The following is a 24,064-nucleotide window of genomic DNA, read 5'->3' as shown; positions in this document are numbered from 1 at the left end:
TGGGGCTAATAAGTAAGCTGTCACTGTCTTCATATTGGTCTACTAGTCCCTTGATGGCAACGGCTATATTTCTTGCAAACATGAGTCGCAACCGGTATTTGCTTCTTCTTCGGATGCTGCATTTTGTTGATAATGCTTTAGCGTTGTCACAAGATCACCCTGATTCAGACCGTCATTTTAAGATTCGATCTGTCCTTGATCACTTCGTAGATCGGTTTACAGAGATCTATGTTTCAGAGAAAGAAATAGCTGTGGACAAGTCTTTGGTCCTGTTCAAGGGCCAGCTGTTTTTTAGGCAGTACATTCCTAGCAAAAGGGCACATTATGTAATACAGATGTATATGCTGTCTGAGAGTAGTACAGGATATGCCTATAATTTCCTGGTCTACACTGGTAGGGATTCCAATATTGACCCCCCTGGTTATCTATCCACTTTTGGGGAATGCTGGGTGGTAGGAAATTTGTACCACGCTGTGATCTTACACAAAAATGTGAGGAAACTGCTTTTTTTATAGCTAAATTTAAGGGTTCCACAGGATTCTGGGTAAGAAACCGTTGGGGGATCCATGCAGGCCACACCTCCCAGGACTCCACAAGGTGGCTAGCTTTTCAAAAATGTCAGGGTTCGGTAGGTTTCCCTAGATGACTGCCATGCCCAGGACAGAAAAGGCAAGTGAACCCTTTTTTTGAAGAACAAGTAGCTTTGTAATATGTCATTTTGATGTGTCTACGGTGCATTTTGGGGCATTTCCTGTCGTGGGCACTGGCCCTACACAAACAAGTGAGGTACCATTTTTATCGGGAGACTTGGGGGAATGCAGGATAAATGGAAGTTTGTGGTTCCCCTCAGATTCCAGAACTTTGCAGCACTGCAATGTGAGGAAAAGGTATTTTCTTAGCCACATTTTGAGGTTTACAAAGGATTCTGGATGAAAGAACTGAGTAAAAGCCTCACATGTCACCCCATTCTACGGTCCCCTAGATGTCTACTTTCCAAATATGTACAGGTTTGCTAGGTGTCCCTAGGTGGCGGCTGAGCTAGAGGCCATCATCCACAGCTAGGCACTTTGCAAAAAACACATTCATTTACATTGGAAAATGTGATGTGTCCACATTGTGTTTTGGGGCATTTCCTACTGCAGGCACTAGGCGTATAGATACATAAGTGAGGTACCATTTTTATTGAGAGACTTGGGGAGGATGCTGGGTGGAAGGAATTTTGTGGCTCCCCTCAGATTCCACAATTTTGCAGCACTGAAGTGTGAGGAAAAAGAGTTTTCTTAGCCAAATTTTGAGGTTTGCAATGGAGTGACAGAACCCAGTGAGAGCCCGACATGTCACCCCATCCTGGGTTCTCCTAGGTGTCTACTTTCTAAAAATGTACACGTTTGGTAGGTTTCCCTAGGTGCCGGCTAAGCTACAGGCCAAAATTCACAGCTAGGCACTTTGCAAAAAACACGTCAGTTTTCATTGGAAAAATGTGATGTGTCCACGTTGTGTTTTGGGGAATTTCCTGTCTCGGCCACTAGGCCTACCCACACAAGTGAGGAACCATTTTTATCAAGAGACTTGGGGGAATGCTAGGTGGAAGGAAGTTTGTGGCTACCCTCAGATTCCAGAACTTTGCAGCACAGAAATTTGAGGAAAACGTGTTATTTTGTTTAGCTGCATAACAAGGTTTACAAAGGATTCTGGGTGACAGAATCCAGTGAGAGCTCCATAAGTCCCCCCATCCTGGATTCTTGTAGGTGTCTACTTTCTAAAAGTGTACAAGTTTGCTGGGTTTCTCTTGGAGCCAGGTGAGCTAGAGGGCAAAATCCACAGTTAGACACTTTGCAAAAAACAAATATGTTTTCGTCGGAAACATTTGATACATCCACATTGTGTTCTGGGGCATTTCATGTCTCTAGCATTAGGCTAACCCCCACAAATTGACGTACCCTTTTCATCTGGAGACGTGGGGGAATGCTGAGTGGAAGAATGTTTGTGGCTCCCCTCAGATTCCAGAACTTTGTAGTACTGGGATGTGAGGAAGAAAAAGTGTTTTTATCCATATTTTGAGGTTTGCAAAGGGTTTTGGGTGACAGAACCCAGCGAGAGCCCCACAAGTCACCCCATCCTGGATTTTTCTAGGTGTCTACTTTGAAAAAATATACAGGTTTGGTAGGTTTCCCTAGGTGCCGGCTGAGCTAGAGGTCACAATCCACAGCTAGGCACTTAGGAAAAAACATGTCCGTTTTCATTGGAAAAATGTGATGTGTCCACATTGTGTTTTGGGGCATTTCCTGTCACGGGCACTCACCCTACCCACACATGTGAGGTACTGTTTTTATCTGGAGACTTGAGAGAATGTGGGTGAAGGGAAATCTGGGGCTCCTGTCAGATTCCAGAACTGTGTAGCACAGAAATGTGAGGAAAAAGTGGGTTAGCCAAATTCTGAGGTTTGCAAAGGATTCTGGGTGATAGAACCCAGTGAGAGCCCCACAAGTCACCCCAACATGGATTCCACTAGGTGTCAAGTTTAAAAAAATGCACAGGTTGGGTAAGTTTCCATAGGTGCCCGCAGAGCTACAGCCCAAAATCCACAGCCAGGCACTTTACAAAACACATGTCAGTTTTCAATGGAAAAATTTGATGTGTCCATTTTGTGTTTTGAGGCGTTTTGTTTCGCGGGCACTAGGTCTACCCACATAAGTGATGTATCACTTTTATTGTAAGGCTTAAGAGAACCCAGAATAGAAGAACAAGTGTTATTGCCAATTGTCTTTCTCTACATTTTGCCTGTAAGTCAGTGTGTAAGAAAGAAGTCATTTTGGGAAATACCCTGTAATTTACAAGCCAGTATTGGGACCCCAAATTCAGAGATGTGCAAATAACCACTGCTTCTAAACCCATTCTCTTGTGTCCATTTCCGAAATACATAACATAGGTGTCCTTGATACCGATCTTTCACTCTTTATATTTTACTAAATGAAATGCTGTATACCCGGTATACAATGAAAACCCATTGCAAGGTGCACCTCTTTTATTGGCTCTGGGTAACCTGGGTTCTTGATGAACCTACACGCCCTCAATATTTGTGCAACCAGAAGAGTCCAGCAGATGTAACAGTATATTGCTTTTAAAAATTTGCCATAGCTGGAAAAGTTACAGAAGAAAACGTAGGCAGAAATGGTTGTTTTTTTCAACTCAATGTCAATATTTTTTATTTCAACTGTTACTTTCTATAGGAAAACCTTGAAGGAAGTACATAGATGACCCTGTGCTGAATTCAGAATTTTGTCTACTTTTCAGAAATGTTTAGCTGTCCAGGATCCACCATTGGTTTCACACCCATTTTTCTGTCACTAACTGGAAGGAGGCTGAAAGCACAAAAAATAGTGAAAATGGGGAATGTCCCTGTAAAATGCTAAAACTGTGTTGAAAAATGTGGTTTTCTGATTCAAGTCTACCTGTTCCTGAAAGCTGGGGATATGATAATTTTACCACCACAAACCCTTTGTTGATGCTTGTTGGAAATGGCCTTTCGGCAGGGTCACCCTCAAACTTTTTGCCTTCCTCCTCCTCTTTTTCTGACCTCATTTTTGCTGGCTTTAGGACTCTGCGCACTTTACCACTGCTAATCAGTGCTAACGTGCATATGCTCTCTCCTTAAAAAATAGTGACATTGGCTCATACCAAATTGGCTTATTTAATTTACTTGTAAGTCTCTACTCAAGGGCACTACAGGTGCCCAGGGCCTGTAAATTGAATGCTACTACTGGGCTGCAGCACTAGTTGTGCCACCGACATTAGTAGCCCCTAACCATGTCTCAGGCCTAGCTCTGCAGTGCCTGTGTGCAGTTTCACTGCCACTTCGACTTGGCATTTAAAAATACTTGCCAAGCTGTAAACTCCCCTTTTTCTACATATACGTCACCCCTAAGGTAGGGCATAGGTAGCCCGTAGGTAAAAAGCAGGACATGAACATGTGGGTTCTATATGTCCTGGTGGTGTAAAACTCCTAAATTCATTTTTACCCTGCTGTGAGGCCTGCTCCTTCCATAGGATAGCATCAGGGCTATCCTCATACACTATTTGAGTGGTAGATCCTGATCTGAAAGGAGTAGCCAGGTCATATTAAGTGTGGCCAGAATGGTGATACAAAATCCTGCTTAATGGTGAAGTTGGATTTTATATTACTATTTTAGAAATACTACTTTTAGAAAGTGAGCATTTCTCTACACTTAAATCCTTCTGTGCCTTCCAATCCATGTCTGGCTAGGTTTAGTTGACAGGTCCCTTGTGCATTCACTCAGACAACCCCAAACAAAGGATGCTTAGTCACACTTGCATACATCAGCATATTGAATGGGTCTTCCTGGGCTGGGAGGGTAGAGGGACTGACACTTACATGTCAAAAGACAGTAGCCTGCCCTCACATAACTGACTGCCACACCTCCTACTGGGACCCTGGCAGACAAGATGGAACTGAAAGGGGACCTTGTGCACTTCTAAGCCACTCTTTGAAGTCTCCCCCACTTCAAAGGCACATTTGGGTATGTAAGCAGGGTCTCCGATCCTACCAACTTAGACACTTCTTGACAAGACACTCTTGTCACAGACACTTCCTGGAGAAGAGACCCTGAACCAGAACCTGCAACCTGCCAAGAAGAACTGCCTGGCTGACCAAAGGACTCACCTGACTGCTTTTTGAGAAGGACTGCCTCCTTGAGGTTTCCCTGCTGCCTTGCTGCTCTCTGGCTGTGCTGAGAAGTGCTCTCCAATGGGCTTGGATAGAGCTTGCCTCCTGCTCTCTAAAATTGTAGCTGTATTTTGGCTAATTTCTTGGTCTACTTCAGGGGAACCCACAAACTCTGGGTATCTTTCGAATCCAGAGAATGTTGGAAAAAAATGATGCAATTTGGTGGGGTTAGATTATGTGGACAAAAAGTTATGAGGGCCTAAGTACGAGCTACCTCAAATGGCCAAAAAAGGCTTGGCACAGGAGGGGGAAGAGGCTTGGCAGCGAAGGCGTTAAAGTCTGCAAAGAGGTATTTTGTGACATGGAGTCTCACATGATACAATAATAGGCAAAGAGTTTGGTGTTGGTTACCCCTTCTGCCAAAGCATGTGGATAGATTTGCACCATGAGAATACTTGTTAGGCCCTCTTAGTAGAGATACTTTTTTTCTTTGCTAGCTATACTTGTAAACATTTGTAATTTAATGGGCATATCCCTGATGACTGCCTTGTATAAAAACGTATGCTCAATACAGTGGACCTGAGTCGCTCAGGTTGACAAGCCAATGATAAAGACCCCAGTTCTGCTTGTTTTACAGGCAAAAGCTATGTTGATGTTATTAACCTGGTTATTATGAAAACGTATGACAAAGGCAGTAGATCAGGTGTACTTATTGTGAAAAGCATATGTTAAAGCCAATAGGCCTTTAACAGTGAATTGTGTCACAGACTCAAGACAGGTATTTTGTTACATGAACTCTCGCAGATTACTGTAGTAGGCAAAGCTGTTTAATGTGTTGGTCACCAACTGTGATAAACCATTGGGACTGAAGGTTACCAATATATTAATCACTCTCATTCCCTTTTGATAGGGGCTGTATATTAATTGGCCACTTGTAGTTGTGTCAATACTTGCAATTTTTAAACGTTTTATATGATAGTTGCCAATTCGTGTTTGTCATGGTGTCAAGCCAATGATACAGGCAAAAGTCCTTATTATTCCACTGGTAAAAATATGTCAGATGATTCCATAGGTCTGATCTGTAAAAGTTATTACTATGCCAGAGGGCCTAATTTTAAGTTATACTTGCCAGACACCACAACAGAGCGCCAGGCCCAAATGGTATACCACAGGCTGTCTATAAAGAACATTCTGAGTGCTGGTCAGGAGAATTATTTGCGCTATGTAAATCAGCGTCATACCAGAGAGTTGGCATGGCTCCATCGTAAATCTGACATTTAAAGCAGGAGACCACACCAACCCTGCCAACTACAGGCTCATATCACTCCTGGATTCTGAAGCTAAATATTAGGCTTTCCTTGTATTAGCAGGCCTGTCTGACTCGTCAGCCTTGAACAACATAATCCTGTTAAAACAGGTTTTAAGAAAGGCTTAGGTACAATAACAAATATCCTAGCAACCACCTTCATAACTGAACAAAGTCAAATATCAAAGAAGAAATTACTTCTTTCCTTTGTTGATCTTAAAGCAGCCTTTGATTGTGTCAACAGGGGGATACTCTGGAATAAACTAAGAAAATTGAGAATTCCCCTAAAGCTGCTTCGAGTAATAGAAGCACTCTACTCAGAAACTTGGATCCAAATGAAAATTGATGAGAAGACAAGAATATCTAGGTAAATACCATCCAACCATCCAAGGACTTAAGCAGGGATGTGTGTTGGCATCCCCATCTCTTTAACCGCTTGGGTGCTTTGGACGAGGTGATCTCGTCCAAGGCACCGGTTCCCGGGTGCCTTGGACGAGATCACCTCGTCCTGCACCCGGGAACTGGGGGGAGCGCTAGGAAGGAAAAGTTGAGTCCTTTCTTCTTTGGGGGTTGGGGGGGGGGGGGGGAACAGACACGGGGAAAGGAAAGGGTTTTTCCTTTCCCCCGTGCCTGTTTTCAGTGGATTCCTGCTCCACGATCGCGGGCAGGGCCGTTCTTGGTGGTCCGGTGTTTGTCAACTGGCAAAGTATTGGTATTTGTGATTATAACAGTTTATTTCTTCTTTTTGTTCTAGTTCAAAGCTTTTGCTTCCTTTGCTGTGGATCCTAGCGGTTTTGGCAGTAGTTGTCCTGCGGTTTGCATAGTTGCATGTTTTAGGTAAGTGAAAGCAATTTACTCCAAAGGAGTATTGTTGACATGCATGAATGACATGTTTGTAGGTGGATTACTAAATGCAGTATTGTGTGTGACATTGTCCTTAGAGTTGAGCACAATGATATTTGTGTTGTCATATGTCTAATTTTATTTTTTATTTTTAGTGGGATATCATTGGTGATTGCTGTGTCTGTGCAGAGTAGTTGCTGGTGAGTGGCTTTTTCAGGCAAGTGAGTGGTATAGTTTTTTAGTACATAACTCTTTGTGATAAAACTACACTTTGTTTATTTCTTATTTTAGTGCTAGTTGTTGTTGGCAATCCATTTGTTGTTAGTGAGGATCATGGGTAGCCAGCAGGTTGTTGGCATGCTCTTTGAGTCGTCTTCAGACCATGATTACGAGACTGACTCTGCATCTGAGGCAGAGGAGGAAGTGAGAGATTCTGGCAGTGAGTTTTCTGTCCGAGAGTATTCTTCTGATGAGGAAGCTACTCTCAGTGCAGATGAAGGGCCTGTTGTAGAGAAGGACATTGATGTGCCAAGAGTGCAGCAGCCTGCGGCTGAAGGGTTTCCCATTAGAAGACCTGACACCTGGATTGCCCCAAACATGGAGCAGCCACAGTTACCTGCATTTACTGGTCTCCCAGGGTGTAGAGTCAATACGGAAAACCTTTTGCCTGTCCATTTCTTTCACTTGTTTATGGACGATGTATTTTTGGAAGATATTGTGGAGCAGACTAATTTGTATGCAGAGCAATATTTGCGGGACAACGCTGCCAGACTTAAGCCTCAGTCTAGAGCTACTCAGTGGGTTCCCACATATCTGGAAGAGATGAAAACGTTTTTAGGTTTGACTTTTTTGATGGGGTTGATCAGGAAGCCATCACTGGCTTCTTATTGGTCTAATAGTCCCTTGATGGCAACGGCTATATTTCCTGCAACTATGACACATAATTGCTATTTGCTTCTTCTTCGTATGCTGCATTTTGTAGACAATGCTTTAGCCTTGCTACAAGATCACCCTGATTGTGACCGTCTTTTGAAGATTAGGCCTGTCCTTGGTAATTTTGTAGATCGGTTTTCAGAGGTCTATGTTCCAGGCAAAGAGATAAGTGTGGACGAGTCTTTGGTCCTTTTCAAGGGGCATTTAGTTTTTAAGCAGTACATTCCTAGTAAGAGGGCACGGTATGGGATTACATTTTATGTGCTGTCAGAAAGCAGTACAGGATATGTGTATAATTTCCGGGTCTACATTGGTAGGGATTCAAGTATTGACCCTCCTGGTTGTCCGGTCACTTTTGGAGCTAGCGAAACAATTGTGTGGGAACTTGGTAGACGACTGTTTAACAAAGGTCACCATTTGTACGTAGATCATTTCTACACTGTAGTGCAGTTGGTCAAGGAGTTGTTTAGAGTGGACACTGTTGCTTGTGGCACACTCCGTTCTAACCGGAAAGGCTATCCAAGGGAGCTTGTCTGTAAAAAAAGTGAGAGGGGACAGTGCAGTGCCTTGCGGAATAATGAGCTGCTAGCTCTGAAATTTTCAGACAGGAGGGATGTGTACATGCTATCTACCATCCATGATGAGAGTACTTCCCCTGTGACTGTTTGGGGTCAGGTTGCGGAAGTGCACAAACCTGCGTGCATTTTGGACTACAATGGGCACATGGGTGGTGTTGATAGAGTAGATCAGAGGTTGGAACCTTACACTGCTCTTCGTAAGACTTACATGTGGTATAAAAAGTTGGCCCTACATTTATTTCATTTGGCAACTTTTAATGCTTTTATTGTGTTCAAGGATAGTTCACCTGAGTCAAGGAGGACATTTGTTAAATTTCAGGAGTCACTGATAGAAAGCCTTATTGTGGTGGAACAGGCAAGAGTTCCTAGAGTAGAAGTGGTGGAGGCTGTGGTTAGATTGAAAGATCGGCATTTTCCAGATCACATTCCTCCCACTCCCAAAAAAGACTTGCCCACAAAGAAATGTAGAGTATGTGCCCGGAGATCAATCCGGAGGGAGAGCCGGATGTACTGCCCGAATGCCCTTCACAGCCTGGGCTGTGTGTGCCCGGCTGTTTTAGAAGTTACCACACAAGGAAAAACTTTTGGGAAATACCGTGAGCATAAACTGCCTATTTTAAATTTTCATATGTTCGGTTTCACGGTTGGCATTACTGTCATGTATTGAGTTAGAACTTTTGTGTTTGTTGTTTTGTACTTATTTTATCATTAGTTAGTGGTTTCTTTGTTGTTTATAAACAAAAAAAAAGTGATGGCGGTGTGCGTGGGGTGGCGCTTGGCTGGCGGTATGGGTGGGGTGGCGCTTGGCTGGCGGTGTGCTTGGGGTGGCGCTTGGCTGGCGGTGTGCTTGGGGTGGCGCTTGGCTGGCGGTATGGGTGGGGTGGCGCTTGGCTAGTGGTGTGCTTGGGGTGGCGCTTGGCTAGTGGTGTGCTTGGGGTGGCGCTTGGCTGGCGGTATGGGTGGGGTGGCGTTTGCATGGCGGTGTGCTTGGGGTGGCGCTTGGCTGGCGGTATGGGTGGGGAGGCGCTTGGGTGGCGGTGTGCTTGGGGTGCCAGCCAAACGCCAGTCCACACACTCATCAGCTGGCGTGATTGCTGTATCAGGCATGTGCGCGTATGAAAGTGATGGGCCCTTGACTGGCGCTGTCTGTCGATGCGAGTGTTGTAATGTGCAGGCCTGTGGCTGGCGGCGTGAATGGTCTTGTGCATGTCATGCATGAAAGGTGTGTGAAAGAACTGTAAAGCGGTTGGTGCCTTGCCGTGGCTTTACAGCTCACGAGCTGTGAGTCATTGGTTCAGTTTTGTGGCCTTTCAGTTATTACCAGTGCATTTCACTTTTGTGAAATCTCTTGTTAATAAAATTTGATCTACTGAACCATCACTCTCGTGCCAAATCCAACCAGTGTGTGTGGTACAAATGACAAAACCTGCTCCGCTGTAATCAGGCGTCGCAGCACACTTGACACGCTAGGTGTCTCAGGTGGGACCCCAATGATGAAGCATGCCACCAACTTGGTTGGTGGGTGAGGGGTCTTTTTCAAATAACCTAAGTGCGTTTCTTTTCACAATTTTAGTGTTTGGCACATCACAGACATATGTGGACACATCAAAATGATATATTACAAAACTACCTGTGTTTGGGGGGGAGGGGGCACCTATGTTTTTGGTCCTGGGAGCGGCCTTCATCTAGGGAAACCTACCAAACCCAGACATTTCTTAAAACTAGACACCCCAAGGAGTCCAGGGAGGTGTGGCTTGCTTGGATCCCCCAACATTTTCTTACCCAGACTCCTCTGCAAACCTCAAAATTTGCTTAAAAAAGCATATTTTCCTGACTTTCGTCTGTACGATCACCGCTCCAGCCCAAAATTCCTACTCCCCAGCATTCCCCTCAGTCTCCCAAGTAAATTGACACCTCACATGTGTGGGTCCCCAAAGCTGTGTCAGCCTAAAGATGAATAAAAGAAGAATATGTCCTTATCAACTTGCTGTGCTATCCCTTCTATCTCTACAAGTTTTTGGCCTTATTCTGTTGCAGGCACCTGGCCCACCCACACAAGTGAGGTATCATTTTTATTGGGAGACTTGGGGGAACGGTGGGTGGAAGGAAATTTGTGGCTCCTCTCAGATTCCAGAACTTTTTGTCGCTGAAATGTGAGGAAAATGTGTTTTTTTAGCTATATTTTTTAGGTTTGCAAAGGATTCTGGGTATCAGAACCTGGTCAGAGCCTCACAAGTCACCCCATCTTGGATTCCCCTAGGTCTCTAGTTTTCAAAAATGCACAGGGTTAGTAGGTTTCCCTAGGTGCCGGCTGAGCTAGAGGCCAAAATCTACAGGTAGGCACTTTGCAAAAAACACCTCTGTTTTCTGTCAAAAAATGGGATGTGTCCACGTTGTGTTTTGGGGCATTTCCTGTTGCGGGCGCTAGGCCTACCCACACAAGTGTGGTATCATTTTTATCGGGAGACTTGAGGGAACATAGAATAGCAAAACAAGTGTTATTGCCCCTTGTCTTTCTCTACATTTTTTCCTTCCAAATATAAGAGAGTGTGTAAAAAAGACATCTATTTGAGAAATGCCCTGTAATTCACATGCTAGTATGGGCACCCCGGAATTCAGAGATGTGCAAATAACCACTGCTCCTCAACACCTTATCTTGTGCCCATTTTGGAAATACAAAGGTTTTCTTGATAGCTATTTTTCACTCTTTAAATTTCAGCAAATTAATTGCTGTATACCCGGTATAGAATGAAAACCCACTGCAGGGTGCAGCTCATTCATTGGCTCTGGGTACCTAGGGTTCTTGATGAACCTACTAGCTCTATATATCCCCGCAACCATAAGAGTCTAGCAGACGTAACAGTATATTGCTTTAAAAAATCTGACATTGCAGGAAAAAGTTACAGAGTAAAACGTAGAGAAAAATTGCTGTTTTTTTTCACCTCCATTTCAATATTTTTTTCTTCAGTTGTTATTTTCTCACGGAAACCCCTTGTAGGATCTACACAAATTAGCCCTTGATGAATTCAGAATTTTGTCTACTTTTCAGAAATATGTAGGTGTCTGGGATCCAGCATTGGTTTCACGCCCATTTCTGTCACTGACTGGAAGTAGGCTGAAAGCACAAAAAAAACATAAAACTGGGGTATGTCCCAGTAAAATGCCAAAATTGTGTTGCAAAATTGGGTTTTCTGATTCAATTTTGCCTTTTCCTGAAAGCTGGGAAGCTGGTGATTTTAGCACCGCAAACCCTTTGTTGATGCCATTTTCAGGGAAAAAAACACAAGCCTTCTTCTGCAGACCCTTTTTCCCATGTTTAAAAAAAAAACGAAATTGTCACTGTATTTTGGCTAATTTCTTGGCCTCCTTCAGGGGAACCCACAAAGTCTGGGTACCTCTAGAATCCCTAGAATGTTGGAAAAAAAGGACGCAAATTTGGCTTTGCTAGCTTATGTGGACAAAACGTTATGAAGGCCTAAGCGCGGACTGCCCCAAATAGCCAAAAAAAGGCCTGGCACATGAGGGGGAAAAGGCCTGGCAGCGAAGGGGTTATTCTAATAATGGCAGATCTTTCCCCAGTCTTGGATCAGGGAAACTCTCCTTCGCCATGGCTGGGTCAGCTCCACCTCTCTCATCTGTCTTACACAGATGACATTGTGCTGTTCAGCATGACAGAAGTGGGCCTAGAAAGATTAGTAAACATCTTGGCCACATATGTCAATATTAACGACTCCGCGAAGCCTTCTCAGGGGGTCCGCGAGAGCCTAGAAATTTTTTTAAAAAATACAAAATATTGACAAATTTGGTCCCTAGCTTCCAGTAATGACTCAGGCGGGGGTCCCCGGATTCTAATGATGATTCAGTGGGGGTCCCTGGGTTTCATTAATGTTAAAGTGGGGGTCCACAGAAATCAAAAGGTTGGGAACCACTGACTTAGAGGTAAACACAACAAAAACAAAAACAATACCTATCTCTAACCAACAAGGATGAGCTGCCACAGACCTCTTAAATAACACTCCCCTGGAAGCTGTAGGCAGCTACAAGTATCTGGGTTCGTACCTGGACTCCAAATGCAGCTTCTTCCACCAACAATAATATATGGCGCAGCAAGGGAATGCCCTAACCTAACCCATGCCTTCAGTATGCTAGCGAAAAAACTGTCTGGCCCCTCCTTTTAACTGGTACAAGCAGTAATCTCTGCCAAGCTACTCCCAACAATCACATATGCAAGTGCAGCCATGAGAGGACAAGGCACAGTTTTACGGGTAATCTACAGATCAATGCTTACATTTAGCAATTTATTTGCCTCAAACATCATCCCCAGAACAAATATGCCTTGGGTTTGGCCTCAAAAGCAAGTTCTGGATAGAAGATCAACAACAATAAAATGCTGGGACACGATACGGTAAACACAAGACTCCCCACAAAACAGCTCTTTATGGGCAGCTCTGCAAAGTGACCCACAGTCAGCCTACCACAATATACTTAAAAAATTCCTTCAAACAGTTGGATTTGACTGAAATATGGGCAATGAACATGTCATATGATTTTTTAAAAGGGCGGTAAACAAAGCTATAAAACTGCATTCGAGCCTGGCAAACAAAAATAAACTCAGTGCTTGATCATATGCCTGGATGGTGGTTAAAAGCCATGGTGTCCTCAAACCAGAAGTGTTTCTAGGCACCCCCTTCCCAGTGCATATAAAACACAAACTAATAGCTCTGTACTTTGGCGGCATAGCAGCATTGATGAGCCAAAATGGGACTAAAGCAGACCCACAGAATGCTGACTTTGTAAAGCCAAAAATGAGAAATTTATCCTCCTAGGGCCAGATTAACAATGCAATAGGTCCTTCTTGCGCCACAATAGCATCATTGTTATTACACAAATATAGCTCAGCAAGGCAAAAATCACTGCACCATGTTAACAAAGTGGCACAATGCATGCACTGCGCCACTTTGCGACCCCTTGAGCCACATTATGTCTGTGCCAGCCATAATGTATGCAAGTAGGGCATTCCGGCGTTAGGAGGCCCGCAAAAATGGCGCAATTAAATTTAAAAGATTTTATTGCACTATTCTTGGTGTCATTTTTAACGCCTGCTCAAAGCAGGTGTTAAAAGAACGCACCATTGAAATCAATGGGCCTCCTTGCACTTTGCTGCACTAGCGTTAGCATTTGTGACGCTAGTGGAGCAAAGTGCCACAATAGCATCACAAAGTTTGATGCTATTGGCTTAACGTACGCCATGGTGTTGTTAGGTGGCGGTTGGGGAGCAAGAAATCTTGTGCATCAGTACTGATGCGCAGAGTCTTGTAAATCTGGGCCCGAGTCTGTATTTGTCGTAACTTGTGCACTCTTTGATCAATGTTATTAAAACAGGCTTTCGAATTATAGAGGTATTCGTTCATGCAGCAAAGTTATAATAGCGAGCCTGAAGGCCCTGTAGGAGGCGTGCCTGGTTTGTAGTGGGTACCTAAGGTACTTACACCTTATACCAGGTCCAGTTATCCCATATTATTGAAATGTAGGCAGTGTTCTAGCAGCGTAAGCTGTCTAGGGGTAGCTGTAGCAGAGCAGCTTAGGCTGAACTAGGAGACATGAAAAGCTCTGCAATACCACTATAGTTACACAGTACTTATACACAATAAAAGACAATACTTAGTGTTACCAAAAATAAACGTACTTTATTTTAGTGACACAAGACCAAAAATATCTTAGAGGCAATATTCCTTCTAGAGGTAAGTATTATACACAATATATACACTAGAAATCAAAATCAGGTAAGTAAACAGTCACAGAATAGTGCAAACAGTTGAAAATACAATAGATTGCAATGGGCCTAGGTGCAACACAAACCATATACTAAAATAGTGGAATGCGAATGTCGAATTCCCCCGTAGGCAAGTGTAGTGTGTAGAGGGGCGCTGGGAGTGTATGAAAACACCAAAGGTAAGTAAAGTACCCCACCCCAGAGCCCAGGAAAGCAGGAGTAAAGTACAGCAAATTTCCTCAGAACACACTATAAGCCGTGATGAAGGATAATGCAAGAACCAAGCAAGGCTGCAAGCAACAAACAATGGATTCCTGGACCTGAAGACCTGTGGAGAGAGGAGACCAAGTCCAGAAGTCAAAGAAGAGTCCAGGAAGGACAGGAGCCACTGCCAACCTAGAAGAAGGTGCAAATGTGGATTATCCGGTGAGAAGAAAAGTACTGACGTGCACCAAAGAAGATGGCTGCGGGTTCCTGCTTGGTGCAAGAGATGTCCCTCATCAAGATGTTGGATGCAGGCTGTTTGCGTCGCTGGATTCCGCCAGCAAGCCTTGGTTCAAACAAGTATGCAATTTGCGTCAAAGAGGAGCTGCCTGGACCCAGGAGGGACCTGGGGGCCTCAACTCAGACTGAGGATACAGAGTGGGCTCTCAGCACTTCAGAGAGCCCTCAGAAGACCAGGCAGCACCCACGGGAGTCCCAGTACACGGGGACAAAGAAGATGCAAAGTGCAGTCATCGCAGCACTATACTGGAGGGTCCCACACAGCCGTAGAACAACTCAGAGAGCTGTGCGTTGCAGGATGGGGTGCTGGGGACTAGGGCCACACTGTGCACGAAGAACTTTTGGAAGCCGTGCACAGAAGCCCAAGGAGCTACAGAAGATGCGGTGCATAGGAGTACGGTTGCAGCACGGGGAGGCAAGCTCTTACCTCCACCAAATTTGGACAGCTGAACCTTTGGACAGTCTGGGTCACTTCGCTCCACCACTTGTGTTCCAGGGACTACGCTCGTCGTCAGGAGAGGAGCCCCAGAGTACCATTTGTTGTCGTAGAAGGGTGCCTGCTGAAGCAGGGAAGTGACTCCATCACTCCACGGGAGATTCCTTCAGTTCTTTTGGTGCAGGGTGAAGGCAGGCAGTCCTCAGAGCGTGCACACCCTGGAAACTGTTGCAAATGTTGGTTGGAGCTGAAGTTGCAGGTCACAGGAGTTGTCCTGGATACTTTGTTGTAGTTTCTGCGATTCCTGGAACAGTCTGCGGTTAATCCGACGGTCAGAAGCTAAAGGAGAGGATGCAGAGGAGGCCTGGAGAAATCTTGCATACCGAATCGGAGGAAACACCCAGAGTAGAGACCCTAAATAGCCCTGAGAGGGGGATTGGCTACCTACCCAGCTATGCACCTATCAGGAGGGGTCTCAGACGTCACCTACTGGCACTGGCCAGTCAGGGGCCTCCAGAGGGTCCCCACACCTTGGAATCCAAGAAGGCGAATGCCAGGGACATTCTGGAGGAGCTCTGGGCACTACCCCTGGAGTGGTAATGGACAGGGCAGTGGTAACTCCCCTTTCCTTGGTCCAGGTTCGCACCAGAGCAGGAACTGGCAGTCCCTGAACCAGTGTTGACTGGATTAGGTACAGAGGACACTGTTTGTGCCCTTCAAAGCATTTCCGGGGGCTCTGGGAGGATCAGTCAATCAATCAAGCATTTGTAAAGCGCACTACTCACCCGCTAGGGTCTCAAGGCGCTGGAGGGGGTGGGAAGGGACTGCTACTGCTCGAATAGCCAGGTCTTGAGGCATTTCCTGAAGGTCAGGAGGTCCTGGGTCTGTTGTAAGTGGGCAGGGAGGGTGTTCCAGGTATTGGCGGCGAGGTGGGAAAAAGATCTGCAGCCTGCTGTAGTTCGATGGATGCGAGAGACGGCGAAGAGGGCAAGATTGGCGGAGAGGAGTTGGCAGGTGGGAGCGTGGAAGGTGAGTCGCTCGTTGAGGCAGGCAGGGCCCGTGTTGTGAAGAGCTTTGTGGGCGTGGATGAGGAGTCTGAAGGTGAGCCTCTTGGTGACGGGAAGCCAGTGTAGGTCTCCGAGGTGGGCTGAGATATGGTTGTGGCGTGGGATGTTGAGGATGAGGCGTGCGGAGGCGTTCTGTATGCGTTGTAGTTTCTTCTGGAGTTTGGCTGTGGTTCCTGCATACAGCATGCTGCTGTAGTCCAGTCTGCTGCTGACAAGGGCGTGGGTGACCTTTCTTCTTGTTTCGATTGGGATCCATCTGAAGATCTTGCGAAGCATGCAGAGGGTGTTAAAGCAGGAAGATGAAACAGCGTTGACTTGATGGGTCATGGTGAGCGATGAGTCTAAGATGAAGCCTAGATTGTGTGCGTGGGTGGTGGGTGTAGGTGCGGTTCCTAGGGTGGCTGGCCACCAGGAGTCATCCCACGCGGAGCGGTTGGAGCCGAGGATGAGGATCTCTGTCTTGTCCGAGTTAAGTTTGAGGCGGCTCTTATCCATCCAGTTGTGGAGGTTGGCTTTGGCGGTGGCGGGGTCCTTTGTGAGTGAAAGGATCAGCTGGGTGTCGTAGGCGTAGGAGACAATGTTGAGGTTGTGGGATCGGACGATGTTGGTGAGTGGTGCCATGTAAATGTTAAAAAGAGTTGGGCTGAGAGAAGACCCTTGGGGGATGCCGCAGATGGTCTTGGTGGCTTCCGACAAAAAGGGCGGGAGGCTGACTCTCTGAGTTCTGCCGGAGAGGAAGGATGTGATCCAGTCCAGGGCCTTGTGGCGGATCCCGGCGTCGTAGAGGTGAGTGCATAGGGTGTGGTGGCAGACGGTGTCAAAGGCAGCTGAGAGGTCCAGGAGGATGAATGCCACAGTTTTGCCTTTGTCCAGTATGGTCCTGATGTCATCGGTTGCGGCGATGAGGGCGGTCTCGGTGCTGTGATTCCTACGGAATCCGGACTGGGAGATGTCCAGAGTGTTGTTGTCCTCCAGGAAGTGGGTCAGTTGACTGTTGACGATCTTCTCGATGACCTTCGCCGGGAAGGGAAGGAGGGAGATGGGTCGGTAATTCTTGAGGGCTTCGGGGTCCGCTTTGGGTTTCTCTAGCAGGGTGTTCACTTCGGCCTGCTTCCAGCTATCCTGGAAGGTAGCGGACTGGATGGTGTTCATGGTTTTTATGGTGTCTTCGTCGTTGATGTGGGTCCAGGAGAGCAGTTCTTTGTGTGAGGGCAGGCTACTGTCCTTTGACATGTAAATGTCAGGCCCTCTACCCTCCCAGCCCAGGAAGACCCATTCAAAATGCAGATGTATGAAGGTGAGTCTGAGCATCCTGTGTTTGGGGTTTGTCTGAGTGAATGCACAAGGGAGCTGTCAACTGAACCTAGCCAGACGTGGATTGTAAGGCACAGAAGGATTTGTTTAAGTGCAGAGACATGCTCACTTTCTAAAAGCGGCATTTCTAAAATACTAATATTAAATCCAACTTCACCAGTCAGCAGGATTTTATATTACCATTCTGACCACACTAAATATGACCTTCCTACTCCTTTCAGATCAGCAGCTACCACTCAAACCTGTGTATGAGGGTAGCCCTAATGTTAGCCTACGAAGGAGCAGGCCTCACAGCAGTGCAAAAACAAATTTAGGAGTTTTACACTACCAGGACATGTAAACTACACAGGTACGTGTCCTGCCTTTTGCCTACACAGCACCCTGCCCTATGGATTACCTATGGCATACCTTAGGGGTGACTTATATGTAGAAAAAGGGGAGTTTTAGGCTTGACAAGTACGTTTAAATGCCAAGTCAAATTGGCAGTGGAACTGCAGACACAGGCCTTGCAATGGTAGGCCTGAGACATGGTTAAGGGACTACTTAAGTGGGTGGCACAATCAGTGCTGCAGGCCCACTAGTAGCATTTAATTTACAGGCCGTGGGCACATACAGTGCACTTTACTAGCACTAAATAATCCAATTGGGTATGATCCAATGTCATTGTGTTTAAAGGGAGAGAGCATATGCACTTTAGCATTGGTTAGAAGTAGCTTGAAGCTTCCTTCGGGGATGCGGTGTTTATCGGTTATCACCACAGGCTTATCAAGGCCTGCTATACCTGCCTTTTCTTGCAAATTCATGACCCCACTCAGCCATACTTTCAAATGGCTCATCCTAAAAGCTTCACTTGACCTTCCACTAGCCCACACAACTGATTACGGGGCACCCATATTACTCGCTACGTACCATTCTGGCCACATGGCCCAGCCTTGATAAAGTCACTTGTGTGACGAAACACGTGTTGGCTGTATCTCGTTGATGGCACTCTGATTTATAGTTGCCACAAATAAAGACACCTTCTGCAAACCAGACCTGAGACTCCATTCAACTCTTTCACTTCGACAACCCACCACCAGGGATACCTATCCCTGCAACACTATTGAACTTTACATTCTGTGTGCTGCTGGCCTTCCTGTTTAATATTGGTTAGCAGTAGTAAAGTGCGCAGTCTAAACACCAGCAAAAACAGAATCCAAAAAGTGGAGGGAGGGCGGAAAAAAGGTAGGGGGGACCACCCTAAGGATGTCAGGTCTAACATACTCAACACCCGATTTGGATTAGGGTCAATCCCATGATCTTAGACACCTCACATGGACATTTTCTGAGTTACCATTGTGAAGCTACATATATGTATTGACATATATGTAGTGCACACTTATAATGGTGTCCCCGCACTCATGAATTGGCCCGGGACAATGTGGGGGTACCTTTGCTAGTGCAAGGGTGCCCCTCACACACAGTAACTTTGCACCTAGACTTCAGTAAATGAAGGTTTGACATATCTGTGACTTATAAGTTTCTTAGCGCAGTGGAAAATAGCTGTGAAATAGTGTGTGCACTATTTCACTAAGGCTGCAGTGGCAGTCCTGAAGAAAAGTTTCTATGAGCTACTTATGGGTGGCAAAAGAAATGCTGCAGCCCATAAGGATCTCCTGGAACCATAATGCCCTGGGTATCTAGGGCCTTATAAGGGGGGTCTAGTGAGCCAATCAGAATTGGAATATGGAGTGACTAAACTATAGTGACAAATTTGGTAAGTAGAGAGAGCATAAGCACTGGAGTTCTGGTTAGCTACACAGTTAAGCATACTGACAACACACATAAGCCACAAACTATGCGCACAGGGGTCCTGGCTAGCAGGATCCCAGTGAGACATGCAAAATACACTGACAAATAGGTTTTAAACTATGAGCACTGGGGTTCTGGCTAGCAGGATCCCAATGAGACAGTAAAAACACACTGAAAAACACTCACAAACAGGCCAAAAATGGTAGTAAATATGCTAGAAAGAGGCTTCTTTTTCACAGACCTGCAATTAAACTCCAAACTGGTTAAATTCTTGACAATGGCTCCCATCTGATAAATCTTTAAGTAATTGTTTGCCACAGTCCCGAAGATGGGCTTAGAAAAGAAGTGTGGGCCTGCATGTTATTATGCACAGTTGCACTTTCATTTTTATCTTATTTTAGATTGCATTTATAATAGAAAATATTGTTATGCTTTCAATAACTAAAACAATACATACCTTTTTGAAACGTCGATACAGAGGGCCTAACTTACTTACTGTGAAAAGTAGTTGTTAATAGCAATAGGCTTTTAAGGCCAGATTGTTATCAACTGTTTTAATGTCCGTATGTAGGTATTTTGTTATGTGTAATTTCACAGACTACCACAGTAGGACTTGGTTTTGGTGTTAGTGGCCTATTCAAACAAACAATGGATGCAGAAGGTATGCACTATGATAAGGTATTCCTGGAGGTATTTATATCGTTTTAACAACTGCAGCTTTAAATAGAGTTGCAAGTTTACTATGGCATATCTGATGGTTGCCCTGGGAGAACCTTTAGGCTCAATAAAATAGGTCAGAGTTGATTATAGTGACAAGCCAATGATAAAGGTTATAGGCTTGATTCATAGGTCTGATTCTTTCATTGAGAAAAGCTATTTCACAAGCCTTAAGTGTGATCTGTTTATAATAGCATGTAAAGAAAAAGACAGCATGTCGATTTATTTATGTTAAAGGACCTTCTTGTTACACGAAGATCACATATTTCCATGGTAGGCAAGGCTTTTCGTATTGATTAACCCCTTTGACAAGCCCCAGGGTAGAGTATTTACATTGTAATCATTTTTGCTAGAATTACTCCAGAAGGCCCGACTGACAAGCTTAGGTTTTGCCAGCATCCTGTAATTGGAAAACACACGTACGCACACAGACTTGCTTTTTGGGTCAGACCTTTTCTGCCATCTGCTTCTACACATGAAAGCATAGAGAATGGGCTAGCTGACTTTATCATTTCTACACATCCGCCTGCAAATGGGTGTGGTTCAGAACAAGGGCTGGCAGGCTAGTCTTTTAGTTTTCCATTTTCCCCTATTATTGGTACTGTTTTATTTATTTATTTCCTTCTCATGTTGACTTAAAAGCATACTCCCTAGACACTGATATCAGGCCACTTTCTAGTAATTAGTTTATATGCAGTGCACCACATCCTGCCTCTAAACCAGACAACGACCATGATATGGTATTGTTCACAGCATTTCCATGTTTGACATTACAAGATGGCAAATGCGTTGGTTATAAATGTTACAGCCATGATGGAACATTAAAAGGAAAACACACTATGTACAAGATGACCACCCACTGCTATGATTAATTGTATTTGTTGTTTCGATCATATGTCTGCCATGCTAAGCAACAGTAGACCTGCCAACCTAGGACTATAATTCACCGTGTGAGTATACAGGGACATGGGTCATGGCTTTAACAAGTGGGCAAGGCGATGGTGAGTGGCTCTTTGGGCACCCTACTCTGCCTAAACAGCCACAGCTACCATCCCTTACAGCAATCAAAAACGCATCTGGTGGCACCTCTGATGTCTTCTGAAAGTTCAGTTGGGGCCCTCCTTTGTACACCATTCACAGCTGAGCTGCAAACCCCTTCTGGACAAGGGTTTTCATCTCAATGTGGGAGCCCTGATGAAGGTTGGCGTTACCCGTTGAACATTTTCTGAGAAATATGGTGAGGTGGTTTTGACTCCCCATTGTTGCACAATGGGACGGTACCTGAGATTACTGAAATGTGCACTCGCCCATAATTTAACTTTGTCTTGTGGAGGGCCTTAGATAACATAAAAGTGACAACTACCTTTCCTTTCCTTGTAAAAAATAACCTGTTATCACCACAGGATGAAGCGAGTACAAGCACATGACAAGAAGAAGTTGAACAGGTAATGACTACCCATGAGTGAGTGAGTGAGGTTTTAAATAAGAATCCTTTGACCTTTAGTCGTGAGGGACTGTAATTTGTACCTCACTTTCCACACAAGTGTGTGACTACAGCAGAGGTTCCTCCCTCGAGTGTCCCTTGTGTAAAAACCCTATGAGTGTAGGATAAGTGACAGAACACATTGCATGAATCACTTTTGTTTGACACAAAGTTTCAAGATTGCCGAGCTATCACGTGTGCAACATAGTTTGCACATGAATGTTCATTTCAGGATACATTCTCAGAAAAAATTAGTGGTTTGAGCATACCTAGAGAATTTCGACTGCTTAAGGATTACATAGAAAGTGTAATAATAGAGTGGACTAAAGAGACACTATTTGTTTTATGATTTGTTTTTATCGCTAGGAGACCACGACAACCTTAGAGGTAAGACTTATTCTTACCGTACATGCACTTTTTTGAGGTGGACTAGTGACTGACATGTGTGGGGTCCTTGACTGCCCTGATGAAAGCCAGAGACCATCCTTCGAGGGATCCACTGTGTGGATGAAACATGTTGGCAAGTAGACTTGTGATGGAATGCCCACAACATAATTTCTCGTGATCATCCCTACTCAGATTTTAATCCAGCCAAGTGTACCTGTGAATAAAGAAAAACTTTGGGCTTACACCAATGCTGTTTTAAGAATAACTGGACCGCATTAGTGGCCAGAACGAGAATCTTCTGATCTCGCTCTACAATGAGGTTAAGACCACCCTGCTGCTTTCATTGTAACATAGTGAGTAGGAATGGCTGTTGATGAAGCATGCCACAAAAGAGTTGGGTGAAGTCTATTCGACTAATATCTTGACTGTACTAATGGGACCAGAATCCTGTAATTTTTCCCGAGAGTGTACAGAGAAACCATTCCTGCCATACCACTTGTGTGTTACAATGTGTGATTCTGCCTCTTGATTGTGTTGCTGTATGATCAGGCATGACACTGTGTATCCCACAGCAGCACTGTGTGAATTAGCATGCCTGAGACAGCATGTTTACTTTTTCTACTTTTATTTTTTTATTTTGTATATGATGTTGAGATTGTTTAAGCGTTTTGTTTATGTGTGAATAGGTGAATACAAGAATGAACTAGTGCATCAGTGAATACATGCGTGAATGCAAAGTTGAGGGAAATATTGCCTATATTGTGACTTACAGAGTGCCTAAAGCCATCAGTGATTGAAAAGGCATTTTTATTTATAGGCCGAGTCTATTGGCATTACCAGTGCTTGTTTTCTGAAGCATGCCTAGGCTCGCTACTTAGCACTAACCTTCTGCATCCTCCACCTTCCTTATCTCCTTCAGCGCAGGCTGTATGTTCAGGTAGAGCCTGTGGGTGTTACTGAGCAACAGCAGCAGATGTCGTGATCTGAAAGGACAACCAGTGTAGTAAACAAGTTTTCGTGCAGAGGGTAACCCGTCAGGCTGAATCTCAAATTTCTTTCCCTGAAAAGAAATAAAAGTTGTATATGAGTGGGAAAGGTTCTAGGTTTAAACATCAATCACTGTTGCAAGTATCCGCCTTTAAAGCCTGATTGAGCCTGTGGCTGATTTCATGTCCACCTCATATAAAAATTGCATGACAACTCTTTCTGTGCCACAAACTTCATCCATGATTTGTTCTTCTTTTCTCCTTTCGGATGTAATGTTTTTCAATCAATGTACGTATCCTGATGTTTATAGCACCTAGAACTCATGAGACCAACAAATACTTTTGACTTTTTTGTTAACCTTTTTTTTTAAACTGAAAGTTATTTTTGCAAAAGTAATATTTAAACATAGCATGCCATTCAGAATGATCAAAAGAAATTACATTTTCAAATAATTGAAAAAGGCTTACTTGTGTGTAGCCTCGTGAGGCATGGCAATATCTAATATATACAGATGCTGTTTGTTGAAGTCCAAACAAACAAATAAACAAGACCATGGTGAACATTTGGATCCACAAAGGAAAATCGAAATTATTAAGGCAAAATGATATGTACAGGTAAGTAGCTTTACATGAAAAAAGTACTGGAGCAAGTATGATGTACTGGTATTCTCATAGTTATGTCCGTAGATTATATATACAGAAATGGTTTGGTAAATGGAAACAAGCAAAACAGTAAAATCATTACTTAGATCCAAAGAAATAGAAGGTGGGAGGTAGAAAATAAGCATGCCCAAGTTAATAGGGCAAAAATGAAAATGCAGCATAGGTAGGTATGTATGTAAAAATACCATGACTGGTCAGGGACTAAGAAAAAATGTAATAGCATGCAAGGTTAAGTAGAAGTAAGAGGAATTCTCGTGGTATCAGGAAGGACCATGGTTTACCAGGAGGGTCTGTACTGCTTTTGGCAGGAGACAGACAGTATGTCTGTGTAAACGAATAGCAAGCATAACTATACTTATATGATAAGTAGAATTTTTATAATTACAGTGTTTGAATGTGGAACACAAACATTTGAAATTTTCCAGAACCATAGAAATTCTAGAAAGGATTTGTCAAAACACATGAATTGGAACAGGACCTTCTAGTTGGATTCCAATAGGCTACATTACATTGCTGTGTAGTAGATATAAGCAGACAACATTTCAAAAATAGTGTTTAGATGTTCATAACATCCATTATATTCCAAACATTGGATCCAT

At 44.3% G+C, this 24,064-nt stretch overlaps 1 protein-coding gene across 3 annotated transcripts in view; it reads right to left on the bottom strand.

Annotated features, from left to right (window-relative positions):
• Positions 1–24,064, bottom strand: part of LOC138296086 (FERM domain-containing protein 6-like) — a 1,138,137-nt gene that overhangs the window by 284,013 nt on the left and 830,060 nt on the right. For all 3 annotated transcript variants that reach the window (XM_069234915.1, XM_069234916.1, XM_069234917.1), the window contains exon 9: positions 22,702–22,876. In XM_069234915.1, the coding sequence (XP_069091016.1) occupies positions 22,702–22,876 (175 nt within the window). The remainder of the gene's footprint in view (positions 1–22,701; positions 22,877–24,064) is intronic.

This window comes from Pleurodeles waltl, chromosome 5, assembly GCF_031143425.1.
Source record: "Pleurodeles waltl isolate 20211129_DDA chromosome 5, aPleWal1.hap1.20221129, whole genome shotgun sequence".
In the NCBI taxonomy this organism is placed as follows: Eukaryota; Metazoa; Chordata; class Amphibia; order Caudata; family Salamandridae; genus Pleurodeles; species Pleurodeles waltl.
Note: the sequence above shows the minus strand (reverse complement) of the source record. Positions and strands in the feature narration are given on the sequence as shown.